Raw genomic sequence first — 19,876 nt, 5'->3', positions numbered from 1 at the left:
GCAAACAACCTTTCAGTCATCACCACCCCCCTCAGTGGTCTTAGTGACTTTGCTCCGGTTCTTTATTTCCTCAGCTTCTCCCCAGCTTGTGTAGGGTCTAATCCTTCTAACAACTCCCTCATTCACATCACTCATTGTAGTCCTCTTCCCTGGTCAAACCCTAACGGATACAGGCATCCTACTGTGTGTAAATAAGCAATACAGTATTATTACTTATAGAATCCATGCTGTACATGAAATCCTATTTATTTTATAACTGGAAGTTTGTACCTTCAACCATTTTGCCCACTCCCAACCCTTGCCTCTGGCAACGACCGAATCTGTTTTCTGTATCTATGAGCTTGGTGTTTGCTTCTTCTTCTTTTTTTAAAATTCCTCGTATAAGCGAGATCATACAGTATTTGCCTTTCTCTGTCGGACTTATTTCACTTAACATAATACCCTCAATTTTCAACCATGTCACAAATGGCAAGATTTCATTCTTTTTGTATGGCTGAATAACATTGTGTGTGTGTGTCTGTGTGTGTGTGTGAGTGTGTGTGTGTGTGTATCTGTATATCACAAATTTTAATTCATTCATCCATCGATGGGCATTTAGGTTATTTCCACATCTTGGCTATTATAAATAAGGCTACAATAAACATGGTAGTACAGATATCTCTTTGAGTTAGTGTTTTCATTTTCTTTGGATAAATACCCAGAAGTAGAATTTCTGGATTATATGATAGTTCTATTTTTAATTTTTTAGGAAATTCCACTCTGTTTTCCATAGTGGCCACACCAATTTATAATCCTACCAACAGTTCACAAAGTTCCCTTTTCTCCACATCCTCACCAACGATTGCTATTTTTTGTCTTTGTGATAATAATGGCCATTCTAACAGGTATGAGGTGATACCTTCTTGTGGTTTTGACTTGCATTTCCCTGATTTTAGTGATATTGAGCATCTTTTCATGTACCTGTTGGCCATCTCTATGTCTGCCTTGGAAAAATGTCTATTCAGATCTTCTGCCTACTTTTAATCAGATTTTTTTTTCTATTGAGATGTATGAGTTCTTTATGTAATTTGGATATTAATCTCTTATCAGATGTATGATTTGCAGATATTTTACTCCATTCAGTAGCTTGCCTTTTCATTTTGTTGATGATTTCCTTTGCTGTGAACTTTGCTCTGTCTTGTTTCTGGTTTCTGTATTTGCTTGCAGCCTGCCCGCTCTCATTTCAGACTTGCTCATATCTGCATTCTGGCTGGTGACATCAATAGCTTTGTTCTAACTATCCCGGTTTCCTACTACTTTTCTAATTCTGATATGTGAGAAAAAAATAAAGCCTTTGAATATTCCATTTTTAGATTAAGTATAGGCTAATGATCAAATTATTGTGCAATTTTACTTGAAGCCTGAAAAATTAGTTAACTGAGATTCTTAGGTAGGGAGGGCTGTTTCACTATTGATTTGATTGATATTGATGATTCTGTTTCACTATTATATATCTAAAAAGATAATTTATCATTAGAGGGTAAATTCTGATTTAGAAGAGAAAGTTATTTCTCTTATGATTCTGGATAGAATAAACATGGCCTTCCTTCTTGGAGTGTTAATTTTACTTGAAAACAAAAAACCTTTTTTGAATTTTGAAGGTTTTATTTGTACTGATGTGGAAGGATTTCTATAATTCACTATTGAGTAAAGAAAGCAAATTTCAGATCAATGTTATAGAATGGTTCGATTTTATATATGATTTTGTCTATGAACATACAAAAACATGTATATGTTGTATGTATATATGAAGGTATCCATATAGCTATTTGTCTATTGCTATATACCACACTGATAGTTATGTATTTCAGGGGACTGGAGATGGAAGACTTTCATTTTTCCTTTGTACAGTCTTGTTATATTTACATTTTTATTTACAAGCATATATTATCCTTCCAATAAAAACAGAAAAAAAGATAGTTCAAAAGTCGCTAAAATTTGGTTACAGATGCAAAAGCAAAATTTGTGTAACTTTCTTTCTGTGTCAGTACATCTCATGTCAAACAAACAAAAAATGCTCAAAATTCCCTCCAAGTTCAGTGTCAGAACATTCTTGGAGGATGGAGCTCCTTTAATGGGGAAAATTTGGTGATGCCCAATCTGAAGAGATGGATGAAAGAGTGCAAAAGGCAGCCAGGCTGAGAAAGATGCTGTTTTGGTCATTGTTAACAAATGATACATTTTACTGTGCTCAAAAGTGTATTTGGCTGAAAGACTAAAATTTACCACATTCTTTCTCTTACGATTGTGAATTTAATAATTTGGTTGATTTTTTTTGTTTTTTCTTTGTACACTATACTTATAATATTGATATCTGGAAAGATATTTAAATTGGTCTATTTCTTGGTGATAAAATAACTGGTAAAGAAATATTCTATGCATATAAGACTCTCATTCAGAAGCAGGTTTTATGCTGAAAATAATATACACAAGTGAGAAAATCTTTCAGAGGCTAAATTTCAGGAGAAATATCCAGCATTGGGTTTTATTTTGGATTGACTGGTTGCACACACACACAGGACTACATTCATTATCTATTTTTAAAGCACATAGCAATGATGTAAGCAGAGTTTCCAGAATGATAACTAATTATTTCCAGAATGATAACTACTATTTCACATTGTATCTTCTATCAGTAAGATTACTTTGGCAAAAGATTCATAGTTTCTCAAAGTTAAAACTGTCTTCAATTTCGATGTATTTATTTTGGAAAAGTAAATTCTGACTTAATTTTAGTAAAAGCATTTATTATGCTTTAAGTCAGAATTTATGAATAATGTATAGTATATTTTTCAAAAGCCTTGTCTGAAACTTACAGCTGCTTGGCCTTGCTCTAGTCTCTCATTTATTACTCAAAAAATAAAATAAATAATTGAGAGGTGACATGTTTATTTTTTGATATTAGTTGTTGTAAAAGCAACCCTTGAGGAATATTTCATCTTTGAGTCAAACCATAAATAACAGATGAGAAAAATGAAGACTGTCTTGTAAATGATAAGGCATCTTTATTCTATTCTTATAGTATTTTTCCCGTAAGCTATATAGAGCAATACCTAGCATGATTAACTACTTTTGATTTAGTGAATGAAGGCATGACAATTAAGAATAAAGGCATCAATATTTAATATTTATTTCTACCCTTCTTGTTATATATTAGTTTCCTAAATGAAAACAAAATCATCTATTGCTGAATTTTCCTCCATTTTTTCCTTCCCTTGTTCTGATATTTGTAAGGTCTATACTTTCAATATTAATACTAATTAGGTATTATTATTGAATATAAACAGTATCATATGGCATTTAAGGATACTTCTGATTAATTTTACAGATTTTCTTGACTTCCATACTCCACTTATGGCATCCTGTACTGTCAATTGTATTTTAATGTAAGTGTCTTATATCCCTAACTAGACTGTAAATGTTCTTTGAGTAAAGGGATGATCCTTACACTATTTTATATTTTCAGTGTTTAACTCAACAGTGATTGATTAAGATATTTTTAGACAGTTACATTTTAAAAGATTCAAGGAATTTTTAAAATATTGTGTTTGTCCATATTCTACTAAGTTTAAGTCTCTAAATGTAGACAAAATGTTTTGAAACAGTTAAAAGCCTATCAATTTATTTTATCAACAAATCATTCTTCAGTAAGATTATTGTTGATTTTTCTTCAGAGATAAAATGCTCTTCTGATTTTAAGAAGAAACCAGAATATCTAAAACATTTTTGGTATGATATTCTCTTTCTGTACCTTCATGGGGTATTATTCTTCACCTAGATATCTTTGATATTTTAGAAATTTACCTTTTAGGAACTTATATTCTTTAATGTAGTTATGAATGCACATGGGCTTTTTGCTCATAGTGGTTTTAATAACTGAATTGAAAAAATAAGAGATAAATAAAAGAATAATAAGATGTGCTTTAATGTAAAAAAATGTTTTTAAATGAAGAATTAAATGCATCATGTTGGGTTGAATAAATACCAGATATTAAATGATTTATAGCAGATATTGGACCAAAATATGTGGAAGCAGGAGGACAGATCACAGAGGAAGACAAAACACAGCTTCTTCTTTTTCTTTTTTTAAACTTTTTTATTTATTTTAAGTGTGTTTTTCCAGGACCCATCAGTTCCAAGTCAAGTGGTTGTTTCAATCTAGTTGTGGAGCTCACAGTGGCCCATGTGGGGATCGAACCGGCAACGTTGTTGCTAAGAGCACCCCGCTTTAACTAACTGAGCCAACTGGCCGCCCCCAAAACACAGCTTCTTACTATGGAAGTTTCTTGCTATGTCCTATAGGATGTGACATTTTAAATAACTTTTAACAGAAAAGTTTGAGAGGCAGGAATGGGGAGAAGAGTATTTCAGGCAGAAGTCCAGAAAAGAGAAGGAATCTGCGTGTTTGTAGAATACATGGCAGGGAGTAGCAGAAGAATAGAAATCAAAAATAGAGGTGCAATAATAAAGCATCTTGTATTAGTTTCCCAAGGCTGTTGTAACAAATTGGTGACTGAAAACAACAGGAATTTATTCTGAAAGTTCTGGAGGCCAGGACTCCAAAATCAAGGTGTTGGGAAGGTTGATTTTTTTTCTGGAGACTCTAAGGGAGAATCCGTTCCATGCCTCTCTCCTGCTGGCAGCTGCCAGCAATCCTTAATGTTACTTGGCTTGTAGATGTATCACTCCAATCTCTACTTCTGTGTTCACATCTTCTCCTCTGTGTCTGTGTCTTCTCTTGTGTATCTTACAAAGAAAAGTGTCATTGGATTTAGGGCTCACCTTAAGTCCTGGATGAGCTTATCTTGAGATCTTTAACATAATTACATCTGCGAAGACCCTCTTTCCAAATAAGTTCACATTCAAGGGTGCTGGGAGGACATATCTTTTGGGAGGCTGCCATTCAACCCACTACATGTCTTTGACAAGGACTTAATCCTGTAAATAAGTTTCTGTGCAACACCGTGCCATTATTATACTTGTTATGTGGAAGGCAATACAGTTTGGCAGAGAATGGACAGATAATGAAGGCTTCAACTAAGACAAGTAGGTTTGGAGAACAGAAGTTGGACTCAGAGAGAAATTGCTGGAGAAAAATGTATAGGGTTGAATGATTTAAGGTGAGGAGGAGTGAGAGTGATCTTGGAAATGATAAATCTGGGATGTCTGTGAGACAGGTGCAAATATCTTATAGCAGCTGGCAATGTGGGTTGGGGGTTCAGAAGAAAGCTTGCGTGGTTGACTGTTAAATTGGTGGCTCCTAGTGACCCATACCTGTGAGTAATCACATACTTGTACCTCCTCTAACTGACTCTGTACTGGGCTATGTAATTGGCTTTTGGCAATGGGACATTAACAAGTATGATGCAAGCTTGATAAGCTCCTGCATGTTGGGTTTATCTTCTTGAAATCCTTCTTTTGGAACCCAGGTGCCACACTGTAAGGAAGGACAGGCTGTCTTACTAGAGAGAGAAGCCATGTGAAGAAGATCTGGAGGATGTGACACTATGTGAAAAGAGGACTCCTGGAGGAGAAATGAATGGCCCCAGCACTGAGGCCCTAGATGAGTGTGCAAGAGGCCTTCTTGGACTTTCTAGTGCAGCCCAATTGTCAGCTGAATTCAGCCACGAGTGACTCCTGCTAGTAATACCAAGTGGGGCAAAAGAACCACTGGTCAACCTATAGAATTGTGATAAGTAAAAAAAAAATTTGTTTTAAGCAACTAAGTTTTGAGGTGGTTTGCTATTTATCTGTTATGGACTAAAGATTTGCATCCCCACAAAATTTATACGTTGAAGCTCTTACTCTCAATGTGATGGTACTTGGAGATGGAGCCTTAGAAGGTAATTAGGGTTAGATAAGTTCATGAAGGCGAGGACTGGTCTGATGAAATTGGTGCTTTAGTAAGAAGATACCAGAGAGCTTGCTCTCTCTCGGTGCCATGTGAGAGAAAGCAACCATCTGCAAGCCAGAAAGAGAGGTCTTACCAAAATCAAACCATGAGCATCCTGGCCTCAGCCTACCAGTCTCCAGAAAGGTGGGTGGAAATTTTCTGTTGTTTAAGACACCTAATCTGTGATACTTTGTTATGCAAGCCCATCTAAGACAGCGTCTGCTGATAGAAAACTGAATCACCTTGGAACATAATATATGGATTGGGGAGTATGAAAACAGGAGATGACAATTGAAGTCCTGGGACTGGACCTTAAATGAATAAATTGCAACAATTAGAGAAGACCTCAGGAGGTGGAAAAACTAGTGAGATAAACTGAGGAACAATGGTTAGTTACTGTTTTGAGAGAATTTAATTCAGGTCCATTGAAATAAAGAATCGGGAAATGGTGCTGTTGAGAAAAATTTCAAGAAGAGAGGACTTACTATAGAACTATGATGGATTAAAATGGGCCATTAGATTTGGCAGTTAGGAGGCCATTGATGATATTGGTGAATAAACACAGAATCTTAGGGCTCAGATGACCTTACAGCAGCATTATCAAATATGACTTTCTAAGGTGATAGAAATGTTGTATATCTACACAGTCGAATATATTAGATTGGTACAAAAGTGATTGCGGTTTAAAACTGCAATCACTTTTGCACCAACCCAATAGTAACCACTAGCCACATTATGGCTATTGAGCACTTGAAATGTGGCTAGTTTTCCTAAGGAACTGAATTTATAATTAAATTTAATTTTAATTAATTGAAATGTAATTAGGCACATGTGGCTAGTGGACACCATATCAGACAGCCCAATAGAGAGCACTAAACCCAAGGAAACTAAACCCAAGGGGGCCTATAAGTATGAGAACTATATATTGTTCAAAGATAATTTGGGGAAAAATAGCTAAAAAATGTTAGTATTGAGGGAAGAGAAAGGAAAATACAATTGAAATGGAGTAAATAATGGAGTAATTAAAAAAGTCGACATTTAAAATATTTTAAACAATAATTGTACCATTAAAATTTACTGTACATGATTATTGCCAAGAGCATAAGAACTATTGAATGGAATTTGTTAATTTGGTTAATAATACTAGGAATTTGGTGAATTGTACTTTGTAACACAACTATATTTGTCCAAGTAGCATGTAAATAAATACATGCTTCAGAATTTATATGCACAATTTCTTCTCCTGAAGTGAAAGAAACATACTTCATTCCCAAATGCCAAGCTGGAAATGCTAATCTAATTTGCCCTGCCTGGCATATGTTAATCCACAGAGTTACTTTATATATTTATTATTTTCTTGTGAGTTACAAAATTTCACTGGATTAAGGTAAACTCACTACTAGGATACAGAATGACAATTTAAACAGAGACACGTTGAGATTCTCCATAGAAGAGTGGGGGGAAAAGGTGCTTACAAAATTTAAAACCAGGTAAGGCACCTGTGATAATTAATTTTATCTATCAACTTGAGTGGGTCACGGGGTGCCCAGGTGAAACATTTTTTCTGTGTTCTTCTGTAAAGGTGTTTCTGGATGAGGTTAGCATTTGAATTGGTGGACCCAGTAAAATAGGTTGTCCTCCCCTATGTGGTTGGCCATCATCTATTCCCTTGAATGCCTGAAGAGAACAAAAAACGTAGAGGAAGAAGGAATTGACCCCCTTTATCCTACCTTCTTGATTAAGCTGGGACATCTCATCTCATCTCCTGCCTGTGGACTGGGATTTGCCTCATTTGCTCCTCTTGTTCTCAGGCCTTCAGACTCAGACAAAATTACCACTGGCTTTCCTGGATTTACAATGTGTAGACAGTGGATCAAAGGACTTCTCAGCTTCCATAATCAAGCGGCCAATTCCTCCATTATCTATCTATCTATCTATCTATCTATCTATCTATCTATCTATCTATCTATCTATCTATCTATCTAGCATCTATCCATCATCATCTATTTATTCTCTCTTTCTCTATACTCCTAGTGGTTATGTTTCTTTGGAGAAACCCACTATTACAGCACCTCAGATTTGGTATTTGGCACAGACTATGATCATTTCTGATATGAAATTCCTATAAAGATAAACATCTCTGTGGAACTTACAGTTCAGTGACTTTTAATCTTTTTGTAATTGGAATAACCCATCTTTTGTTTGATCCTGTGCATTCCTATTTCCTAAAATAATAACATGTCAATTTTAATTTTTTTTGAAGTGAATGTTGCATTTTGAAAATTGCATCAACCTTTCTGATGATGCCTGTTGGTCCCACAATGAAAGTCTGTTTTAGGAGATGGAATGGTTAGGAGAGAAGCTTGGCAGATAGAAGTTCATTAGGCTTCAAGGGATTGGTATCAAGTTATGAGATGTTGGTAAGTGGTAAGGGTGGGATGAAACCAGGAGGAGATAAGAGGTTGTGCTTGGCAGGTGACTTTGTAGGAGTTATGTGTCTGCTCTAGACCTCAATTTCCACATGTGAAAAATGAAATTGGAATATTAGATGATCTCTAAGTTTCCATCCAGTACTAAAATTTAATGGGCCCTCTTTGAAATAACAAAAGTTATTGTGTATGTAATCCAGTGCTTTGCACATTGAGTGCTCAATAAATGCTAATTGACAATGGCAGTGATAAAGTAACGAATACTTCCATCAAAAAGGAAGCCTTTATTCTTGAAAACTACAAATAAGAAGCCCCCTTTATCTTCTCCAATGAGAGAGAAGCTATTTGGTCAATATTTATAATTTGATGGAAAGGGGCAGGGATAGATGGTGAGGAAGTCTGCAGAGCTTCTTCCTCGAGCTGACTCATTTACACAATATCATACCTTTGCAGAGTTAGTGCCCTTAGAGGTTCTGTTACAGACTATAGTGTAGACAATTTTGATGGAATTAGGTGAGCAGAAGAGGGCAGAATTACACAGAAAATTCTTTGGATTTATAGTATCCATTATTTCCCAAGGGGGACCTCTTCAAAGTTTCATACTGGGTCAAGTATTTTTCATTTGCCCTCCAGATCTATGACACCTCCCCCACCCCCACTCTCTGCCTAGGGAGGGCGACCTATATGGATTCCATGAAAAAGCTCCAGTATCCTCTAGCTTCTGGTTGGGTCTGGTCAGGATAGGGGAGAAGGAGGAGACTGGGATCAAGGTATTTATTCCCGATTCCTCTCCTTGGTGGTCAACTTGAGTTATTGATGTCCTTTGACAGGCTGTCACTGGTCCTCTCAAGGCAGTTGTCACTACACAAGCCTCTCCAGGGTCCTGGTGACCTTTTTCTCCCTCCTCCCATCAGATCTAGGGGTGGTGACTTCTCTGCTGCTGCGAGTCCCAAGTTCCTTCACTATCCTTGTGGTTTATCTATACTCTACTTTTATAATTAATCCCTTTGTAAGTTAACCCTCTTGGAATTAACTTTGAGTGTGCACTGTTTCCTGTTAGGACCATGATTAATACATATACCATTTTACATATTGAGAATGAAGAAGACATGATAATTGGGGACATATCACCACACATCTTGTTATGCAGCCCTCTGTCACAGCCCCCTGGACTATTTTATGAGTGCTCTCTGTCACCTTATTTTCTTCCCCAACCATCGACTTCCTCAATAAACTCATGAACCAAGGAAGGAACAAAGCTATAGCCAGTTTAAAACCAAGCCAGAAATGCTTAATTCGTTTTCCTTCCCTTCCTAGTATTCTTCTCTACTCCCACTCCTCTTGGTGCCTTAGACTGTGAGATCTCCATTCAAAGGCAGATGCTTTGTCTTAGTCTTCTTTTGTCCCCAGAGCCTAGAGCACAATATATGCTAAACAACTGCTTGTATAATGAACACATGAAGGATGGAATTAAGGAAATATCTATATATTAAACCTTCTGTTTCCAGGCAGCCCAGGGCTGATCTACTTCTCTCCCTTCCTAGAAGATGCTCGGTGCTTTTCTTGCCTCCACGTACAACCGTGCTGCTCTATTCTGACCAGTTGTGTGCTGGTAGGTGGTTTTTGTTGTTGTTTTATAATAACTTTATTGAGATATAATTCACATATCACAAAATTCACCCATTTAAAGTGTAGAATTCAATGGTTTTGATATATTCACAGAATTGTGCAGTCATCACCACAGTCAAGTTTAGAATATTGTCGTTATCCCCCAAAGAAACCCCATACTCATCTATGGTTACCCCTCTTCCTCTCCATCTCCCCTTTCCTCCATCTCCTGACAACCACAAATCTACTTTCTGGCTCTATCAATTTGCCTATTCTGGATGTTTTATATAAATGAAATTATATAAAATGTGGCTCTTTGTACCTGGCTTCTTTCATTTTGCTTACTGCTTTCAAGTTTCATCCAAGTTGTAGCATGCATTAGTACTTCATTCTTTTTTGTTATGGCTAAATAATATTTTATTATATGCATATACCACGTTTTATTTATGTATTCATCAAACGGGGGACAATTGAATTGTTTCCACTGAATGCTGGTAAATATTTAACATAACTAGCAATCTAGAACACAAAATCCTGATTCATAGCATTTGTTGATTTCCATGGTGTAAATACAGCATGGCTGACTGCAGCCATGTCGCTGGACACGGAGTTGGAAAGAGATGCTAAAATAGGCCCTTGGGAGCCAGTTCCAGCACATCACCCTGACCATCTCTACAGTTGGATCACTCGAGTTACCAGAGATATGGCCACATGAAGTGAGTTTTCCACACACTATTACTTTAGGATAATAATAATGATAATAACAAAAGCAATACAGTTGGTGCCAAATTACCAATATTCTATGCTTCATTCACTGTCTTCTAGCTGGTCTCCGTGCTGGCTCTTAAATAGTCCAAACACATTTTATCTCACAATTTTGGCACTTGCTTCCTCTACTTGGGACACTCTTTCCTTCTTCCCTCCAAATATTAACCTAGCTCATTTCCACCAGATCTCTGCTCAGCTGTCCCCTTCTCAGGAAGGACCTCCTCCCTTTATTTCATCCTTTGCCAAGTTTTGTTTTTCTTCATAGCAGTTTTCACTAACGATTCCTTATTTTACATATTTACTTTCTTGTTTGTATCTTGGCTGTCTCCCCACCATAATGTAGGCTCTGTGAAGGCAGGGTCTTTTTTCACAGTTGCATTCCCAGTGCCAAGGCCTTGATCATTTTGAACAAGTGCCTCTCTTCCCCCTCTCTGTGCCTCCTGGTGCTGTCAAAGGAATGCTTAGAAAACATTCTGCCCCAGTCGCTGCATCTCCGTTACTGGCCCAAATCCTGGCGCACATAGCACTCAGCTGACACAGGTGGGAGACAAGCCAGTGATGTCGCTAAGTGTGTGCCTCACTCTGAGACCAAACTAAGTGTATCCATACCCTAGCTCTGGCACAGACCAACTGTGCACCTTGGGTAAGTTACTCAACTTAGTTTTCACAACTTTCAAATGGGAAAATAAGGGTCCCCTACCTCATAAATCTGGTGTGAGGATTAAGTTAATATGTTAATTTAAAGTGATCAACACATAGCTAGTGTTTGAAATACCTTGTCTGAGGACACCTGGGAGTAAGCTTTACTCACTATGTCAAGTGGCTGGTCTGGTGCTCACTTCTGTGTTCCCACCACATTGGAAGCCTGTCAAATCACTACGTTGCTCTGCAGCTCTTTTCTGTTACCCTCTTCCCAGGCATTCTGTAAGAGCACTTCTAGCTTGCCCTGCTGAGCCAGGGAACTGGATGGCTCTCCAACCGCTTTTGTTTTTCACCTAAGAGGAGACCACTGGGCTTCAGGAGGGTGTTATCAGCCTGCTCTTCTTAACTGGCAAATCACTTAACATTTAACCACCAGGTTTGGAAAAGGCGCAAGGGAAACCTGATGTTATTCTCAGCCTAACTAGCTGAGACTAGTGGGATCTGGAGCATCTCTAGGGCAGGAGAAAGAAAAGCTTCCCACAGAGGAGAAATCTGACCCACACGCCCCAGGACACTGAGAGTAAAGGAAGCACTGGTGTCCTAAACAGACTGAGTGGAGAAAGAAGGAGATGGCAAGCCATTCATGAAAAGAAGAGAAATCACCCAGTATGCAGGACTGGCGTGAAAGGAAGCCCCTGAGACCCTCAAGTCCACTTTGCTATATGCCCCAGCTGGGGAGGGTCCCTAAGCCAAGGAAGTGTGTTTTACTTGTACCACCCCACCCGCCTCCCCAGCCCCAGGTCCCTGACTTTGGTTAAAGTCACGAATTGCTCAGACGGGGGAACTTCATTTACTAATTTTGGGCAAACCCCATTCCATTAATATTTACTGAACACCCGCGAGGAGCTGGGCAACGTTAGCTGGCAGTCCCAGGAATCCTAGGAACCAACATTCCACACTCACATCCCAGAAAAATAACCCTGCCTGTCTCTGAACACCCTCATTTCTTCGGAGTCAGCTTCTGGGTCTGTTTCCCGCAAAACCTCCACACTTCCTTGTACTTGGGGATCCCAGTGGGCTCCCGCGGGGCCTCCTTGAAACGCTGGAGGATTAAGGGTCCGGGAATAGGAAGGCCTGGGGAGGTAAGGATGGAATTAGGGGGAAGGGACCAGGAGCGGCTCCCCCTCAGTTCGCGTTGCAATCAGAAATCCGCGGTGCTCCCCAGCCCCGGAGCCACACAGGCGACTAGAGACTCTTTCAGGAACCGCCTGGCATCCCGGGGCCGTGGACTTCGGCTGGTCCGGCGCTCACATCCCCCTCCTCCCGCCTCTCCTCCCTCCCGGCTCGGTGCCTCACTCAGGGGCGGGTCCTGCCCTACCTCCCTTTCGCAGTGGTCCACTCCTCCGGTTACGGGCGGCGCCGGCCTCGCGGCAGCTAGCGCAGGAGCAGCGATAGCTCCGGGTTTCCAGAACAGGAGCTGTGGCCCCGGCACCCGTGCGGCGCAGGAGTAGCAGGACAAGGGGGTGGGGTTCGTGCCAACCGCTCTCTGAGCCGGAAGGAAGGGGCATCCCCCAGCCCCGTAGGAATCCACTGCTCCGCAGAATCTCGACACAGCTGGGGCTACTGTTGGGGTAGACATGTGCAAGACCAGCTAGAGGGCTGGGACAGGTGAAGGTTTGGTTCAAGTGGAGAGAGGAAGGGAAGGCTTTTCTGGGACCATGACCGCTTCCCGCCTGGACTTTGGGGAGGTGGAAACTTTCCTGGACGGGCATCCAGAGTTGCTTGAAGATTACTTGATGCGAAAGGGGAAGCAGGAGATGGTGGAGAAGTGGCTGCAGAGGCACAGTCAGAATCAGGGGGCTTTAGACTCAAGGCTGGCGCTGGCTGGCACCAGCAACGTGGCTCACGGTGGTGGCAGAGGCAGCAGAAGCGTTGGCGGTGGCACTGGAGCAAATGGCTCTGCCAACAGCCAGCCCACTCCGGGTGCGGGGGACTGTGGTGGGGTTCCCTTGAGCCCCAGCTGGGCCAGTGGCACCCGGGGTGATGGGAGCCTGCAGCGAAAAGCGTCTCAGAAGGAGCTGAGGAAGAGTTTTGCCCGCTCCAAAGCCATCCACGTGAACAGGACCTATGATGAACAAGTGACCTCCCGGGGCCAGGAGCCCCTGAGCAGTGTGCGGCGAAGGGCACTGCTCCGGAAGGCCAGCTCCCTGCCCCCCACCACAGCCCATATTCTCAGTGCCCTGCTGGAATCCAGGGTGAATCTGCCTCAGTATCCCCCTACAGCCATGGACTACAAGTGCCACCTCAAAAAGCATAACGAGCGCCAGTTCTTTCTGGAACTGGTCAAGGATATCTCCAACGATCTTGACCTTACCAGCCTGAGCTACAAGATCCTCATCTTTGTCTGCCTCATGGTGGATGCTGACCGCTGCTCTCTCTTCCTGGTGGAAGGAGGGGCTGCTGGCAAGAAAAGTTTGGTCTCCAAATTCTTCGATGTGCATGCAGGCACCCCACTGCTGCCCTGCAGCAGCACAGAGAACTCAAATGAGGTGCAGGTCCCCTGGGGCAAAGGTATCATTGGCTATGTCGGGGAGCATGGAGAAACAGTCAACATTCCTGATGCTTACCAGGTAGGACTTTGCATTGTCCCCCTGCCAGAGCCCCATTGGCCTGGGAGCCAAGCCATCAGCTACCCTTTGGCATCCAGCAACGCATTAACTTAGACTCTACAATAGAAATCTTGCTACTGAATTTTTCCTTCTGAGTTTAGACTAGTTAGAATGTTACTACACCATCTTTGATGTCATGGTCTTTGCCAGCACCCGGTGGCTTGTGGAAAATGCCTACAGCACACAGGCTGCATTTTGCATCCAAATAATACCACGTGTTTCTCTGTCAAGATACTTTGTCTTTAAGAATATCAGTGTATGGCTTTAGAATGCATTTGTGAGGTGCTAGAAGAAGATTCCTACTCCAGATACCAGTGTTAGCCTGAAGAAAATGGGCATGTTGGTGTTTCTGATGTCATTTTTGGGACAGTAAGGCACTTCATTCTCATTCAAGGTTGGAAAGGGAACAAAATGCCTATTTCCCTGTCCCCTTCTCTGGCTTACAGTTGCATGAGTTCCAAGGTGGGGAAGAAGAGGAAGAGAGGCAAGTCAGGGGAAGAATGGGCCTCTGACCCATTTTTATCTATTTGATCCTTTTTAGCATCTATTTTAACTGGTCTTTTGTTGTTCAGTGTGTAGAGGTTGGACAAATAGAGGGGTTATTTATCTTTAGGCTGGAATACAGTATTATCTGCAGTCAGCTTTTGACAGGAGTGAGCAGGAGTTTTTCGTTTGTGAAACAAATAAAAAATTGATAATTTTTTAGCACCTCCGAAGGCAATGAGCAGGATAAACATTCCAGTTTTAAGTGGAAAAGGAAACCCAACATCTGGCATTTCTAAGCCTTTCATTTTCACAGTGATTTGAACTTGGTATTAGATCCTGAATTCAAAAGCCAGTCCTAATTTCTTCAGTATCTATTCAGATACTTGAACGTGGTGAAACTGCATGCCACTTTCTCTGAGACTTCTACAGGGTTCATAAGAATTGAAAGTTCTTATCCTTGGTTGTGAAAGTATTAGATGAGCACTTCTTCCATTTATCTGCTAGAGCGACATGTTTTTCTAAGGTTTGGTTGCTGTTGATTAGAATAGCAAAAGTGGTGGGAAATAATAAAGGTAAACTTTTCTCTATTTCATCTGAAAGTTGACAATTATACTTGACTAGCTTGTACTAAAACCAAGTTTCTGGTTTTTGTGAGGTGTCTGTCAGTATAACACTTTCATGTTAAGGGATACCTGTCAAAATACCATTTTGGTTAACCTTTTGTTATTGATTAGGTGCCTTATTCATTATATCTTGAAGGCTGATAGGTTTAGGTCCCATGACCAATGAGTGATCTTTAACAACTGACTACTTCTCTACAGTCCCACAAAGCAATGGGAAGAAATAAAAGATTTTAATAATTGATATATTGAAGATTCTGTAAAACATTGAGCAAACTCTTTTCTTTCCCAGTATTTCCAAGTCCTCTTGTGAGTTTGGGCCAAACAAAATCCCTTCCTCATTGGATAATACTTGTGATAGCCTGGACTTGCAGTATTTTCTCTTTCTTGCCTTTCTTTTTCTTCACCAACTGATTTTCTCCCATTTATATAGCTTTTATTTCTTACTCCTCTCCTTCAGCTCCTAACTTTTATTTAATACTGTTCATTCTTCAAGAGTGTAATTCCCAGCTTCCTCAGCAGTTAAGTTGTTTTCCTGCTGACTAGAGCTGTAGCTAGAGGTATTATCATAGGCATGAAAAAATCAGATTTTCAGCGGCTAATGTTTCTTCTGGGCCCTATGCTTACTCTGAAGACAGAATATCAAGCAAAGTTGCCTTTTAATGTTTGAAAGCTGACATTGGGAAAGGAGAGTTTGTTTGTTTTTCTTCGTAGGGTAATAATGATGGCTGTAAAGATGGAGTTGTTGGGAGGACAGGCAAAGTCAGAGAGAGGAAGAGTGTCATGTGGTTGACAGTTTAAAGTCTTAGTTCACTCCTTGTCTTTATTTCCATCTGCTTAGAAAATTTCTTTCTCCATTGGCTTTGACTGTATCTTTTTAACCTAGTGTGGTTTTCTTCATTTTATTTATACTATTCTTCTATAAAACTAATTTTTTTTCTTTATTATGGTACATCACAGTTACCACTAGTGTGACCTTGGGAGAATTTCTTGATCTCAATTTCCTCATTTGCAAAATGAGAATAATAACACCTATGTGGCAAAAGAAAATAAATAAATAAAAATGTTATTTTGAAAATAAAATGGGAGAGTGCATTAAATTCTCTAAAAGAGTACCTGACACACTGTAATTACTCAGGAAATGGTAGCAGTTTATGATAACGATGATGATATCTAGTTTGCTAGTATTCTTTTTCTTTCTGTTTATCTCATTTTCAATTGTTTTTCTCCTTATCTGAGGCTGAGATGTGAACTTAGCACATTTTGACCAGCCTAATCTTTCTCTAAGCCATGCTCTACCCTTAAATTAAATATTCTTAAACCAGCTTTACATTCATGGAATGGACAAATATCTACCCTTCTACTCTCTGGTTAAGATTTCTCTAAATGTGATTGCTAATACTTGACCACAACTTACCCTATCAAAAGTTCCTTTCAATAACTCATGCAACGTAGTAACTCATGCGATATAAACTTTTCATAGAGTTGTATGAATGTTGTATCTTTCCCAAGCTGTAATATTTCCCCCATCCATTTTCTACTGTTATAGATGTCTCTTAATGAAAACTGACAACTTTCCAAATGCATGTTCTTTTATCATGATGTGATTATAATTCTGATCATCTATTGTAAACATCTCGAAGTTTCTATGTAAAAAACATAACCATCCTCCCTGATTCTTTATTAACTACTATATTTTTAAGGTGTTTCTTGTTCAGTTTCAACTAGTATACTTTTTTTTTTCTTCAAGAGATAAAATTACAACATGGCGTTTCAAAATGTAATCACTTGATAATTAGATCAATGATCCTCTTGGAGGTTCATAGTATGAGTGAGAGAAGGGCATTGAAGACACTTGTGGGATGATGATAATAAACATGGCATTCTGGAGTCAAGGATAGACTGTGTAATGAGGTATTAAAGTTGAAGAAAAGTTTTGACAGCAAAAATACTCCTCAGTTTATTTCGTTATTTTTCATTACTTTCCTCAATTAGTCCTAAAAAACAAACTTGAAATTTGGAGACAAATAAAGAACTACAAGTGGAAAAAAATTTCATTTCAGGCACTCAGTATGGATACCACTGGCTGCAATTTGCCTTTTTTCCCTGACAGTAATAACTTATTAAACAGCCCACTTTAATATAGTAATGAAAAAATTGCCCTCAAGAGATTGAAAAGAAGAGCCCTCAAGTAACAGGTGTTCTCTTTGAGATTATTCTAAGCATATAGAACATAGCACTTTAAACATTAATGAAAAGTGTGAGATGATATTTTTGTTAGTGTTGATAATAATGATACAGGTGTTTGACGGGCTTTGGGTTTAAAAAGCAGCCAGGATGTTTTGTTAGGTGAACTGAGGGGAGGGACAGGGATGACGCAGAGGGTTACAGGTGTGCTAGGCTTTCAGAAAACCTGATCTATTTACACAACAGATTCATTTATTCATTAGTTCCAACAAACATGCACTGAGTGCCCATTATACGTATGGCTCAGGTCGGGGCTTGAGAGACATGTGAGAGGACATGCTTCTTGCCTTCTAAATGCTTACAGTCAAGAGGTATGTACTAGTCACAATTAATGCCAAGCTGTACTTAAAGATGCTAACTAAATGGCATCAGTCTTAGAAGAAAATGGTATCACATAATGAGTGGGCTCATGATGGAAGACTTCATGGAGGAGGTGCCATGCAAACTGGGAAAGGGTTAGATTTTACTGTTGAAGATGGTTGTGGCATGAGGGTAAGTGATCCAGGTACAGCAAAATGGCTTCAGCAGAGACAATGATGAGTAAGCCCAAAATATATATAGGAGACAGCGAGTGGTTTAATTTGGTCAAAGTATTGCATATGCTATATACAATGAATACTCAGAAGTAAGGTGAGGGCAAAAGAAGAAGGGACCTTGAATATGTGACTAAAGAATTTGAGTTTCATTAACAGTAGGCCACAGGGAGCCCTTAAAAACATTTTAGTATTATCAGAGTGATGTTTTGAATAAGCTGGTGGCAGTGGCTGAATAGATTGAACAAGAGAGGTTCAAAGCTGTGAAAATAATTAGGAGTCTGTAAGGATAGTCTGTAAGGATAGTCCACTATGAACAACTGAACTAAAGCAGGAACAGTGGGAATGGACAGCAGGGGACATATGGGAGTTGCCCTGCACTTGTGGATTGGACTAGGAGAGAAGTCCGTGATGACTCAGAGATTCTAAACCGGGGTGATATGGAGATGGGTAATGCTGTCATCAAAACCAGGAAGAGAAACTGGGTAACTAAAGGTTTTAAGTAGAGCCAGCTCCATAATTTGTGGAGCTCAGTGCAAAATGACAAAGCAGGAACCTGGCTGGAGGTGGAGAAGTCAATCTTCCCTTCCTAAGGGTCTACTGTCCTAACCCACAACAGATGTGCGACCCCCAAGTGATTTCAACCTTCATGCTGAGAAATTCTCAGTACCTGGATTAGGGGTCAGTGAGAGGCTCCTGCTGAGCTACCTGCTGAATTTGCCATAGTGCTGGCAGCTCTGGGTGGGATGACTACAGCCTTGCTCCTCCCCTTCCTGGCCTGGGGCACACATCTGACTCCCTCCCCACCACATACACACCTCAACCAGGAGCAGAGGGCACTGGCAGACATGGGATGTGGGCCTCTTTCCCCAAACCAGTGTGACCTGGTTGTGGCTCCTGGTCTCAGAGCAGGGTTATCCAGGGGGTAGTGTGGGCAGGGCCCAGGACACCCAGGATCAAGAATCAGTGGCCACGAACCTGTCCTGGGCTGGGAGGGGAGACTGAGTGTGAGCTGAGGCCCCACGCTCCAGGCTCATACACCATTGTCTCACGGGACTTCAAAGCACAATTCAGAGATAAAATTATTAAGAATTTCACACAGCACAGCATTAAATCTCAAGCAGAGGGCCCATATGCAACCATAGTGGTCACATGCCTGATTCTGAGTCATGCTGAGGCTTCGCTGGAGAAGTTCATTTTATTTCAGCCTGGTGTCTACGGCTTTCGCGTGACTTCAGCTCCATCCTAATTAAATTACGTGCAATTTTTAGTGACTGGATAGTGCTTTTGTATTTCTGCGTTTTCATCCTTTCTCCCAGGACTACTCTTATTCCATCTTTGTTCATTCAAATCTTGCTCTGCCTTCTCATGATATAAGAAGGGAGAGTTGATTTCCTGGAAGACAGGAGATGGAAAACAAAACAAAAAATTGTACACAAAGTTGTATTTAACAATGCATGTACTACATTGATAGACATTGAATAATAATATTTAATAACTCCTTTTCACTGCATTTTATTTTAGAAAAATTTCCATTGAAATAACTACACTTAAAAGTGTTTGGCATCAGGAGGGATTAATTTCATGTATCTAGAAAATCGGTGACGAAAATGCTCCATTCCCTGATGAGCCAGTGCTGACAGACATGGGTTTACAGTCCTGTAGTTAAATTGCCGAGATTTGCTTAAAAGGCAGCTGTTGATCCCACTCCAATACTAGTATTATAGAGGAGTTTCATGAAATCTTATTGCAGCTTTGCACATAGTGTTTTAAAAATTCCCCCAAGCCCACCACAAACATGTTCCCTAGTCCAGAACCAGAATTGATTTTGTGCTTGAAGCAGGAAACATTTGCTCTTTCAGCCATTCTTCCTGACAGACATATGATCATGATAAACAGTGGCAAATTGCATTCGCTGCTTTGTACATGAGGATAGATTACA

At 40.0% G+C, this 19,876-nt stretch overlaps 2 protein-coding genes across 4 annotated transcripts in view; one reads left to right on the top strand and one right to left on the bottom strand.

Moving 5' to 3' along the window:
* RBM45 (RNA binding motif protein 45) overlaps positions 1-13,018 on the bottom strand; it is a gene marked incomplete at its 5' end in the record, with an annotated part of 56,540 nt that extends 43,522 nt beyond the window's left edge. The window contains one exon of the mRNA XM_081051505.1: positions 12,758-13,018. Within this exon, the coding sequence (XP_080907631.1) occupies positions 12,758-13,018 (261 nt within the window). The remainder of the gene's footprint in view (positions 1-12,757) is intronic.
* Positions 13,019-13,097: 79 nt separating this feature from the next.
* Positions 13,098-19,876, top strand: part of PDE11A (phosphodiesterase 11A) — a gene marked incomplete at its 5' end in the record, with an annotated part of 327,465 nt that continues 320,686 nt past the window's right edge. For all 3 annotated transcript variants that reach the window (XM_081051501.1, XM_081051500.1, XM_081051499.1), the window contains one exon: positions 13,098-14,009. In XM_081051501.1, coding sequence (XP_080907627.1) covers positions 13,098-14,009 — 912 coding nt within the window. The remainder of the gene's footprint in view (positions 14,010-19,876) is intronic.

Source organism: Rhinolophus hipposideros (genome assembly GCF_964194185.1).
Source record: "Rhinolophus hipposideros genome assembly, chromosome: 6".
NCBI classification, from domain to species: Eukaryota; Metazoa; Chordata; class Mammalia; order Chiroptera; family Rhinolophidae; genus Rhinolophus; species Rhinolophus hipposideros.
This window is presented reverse-complemented; position numbering and strand designations above follow the sequence as displayed.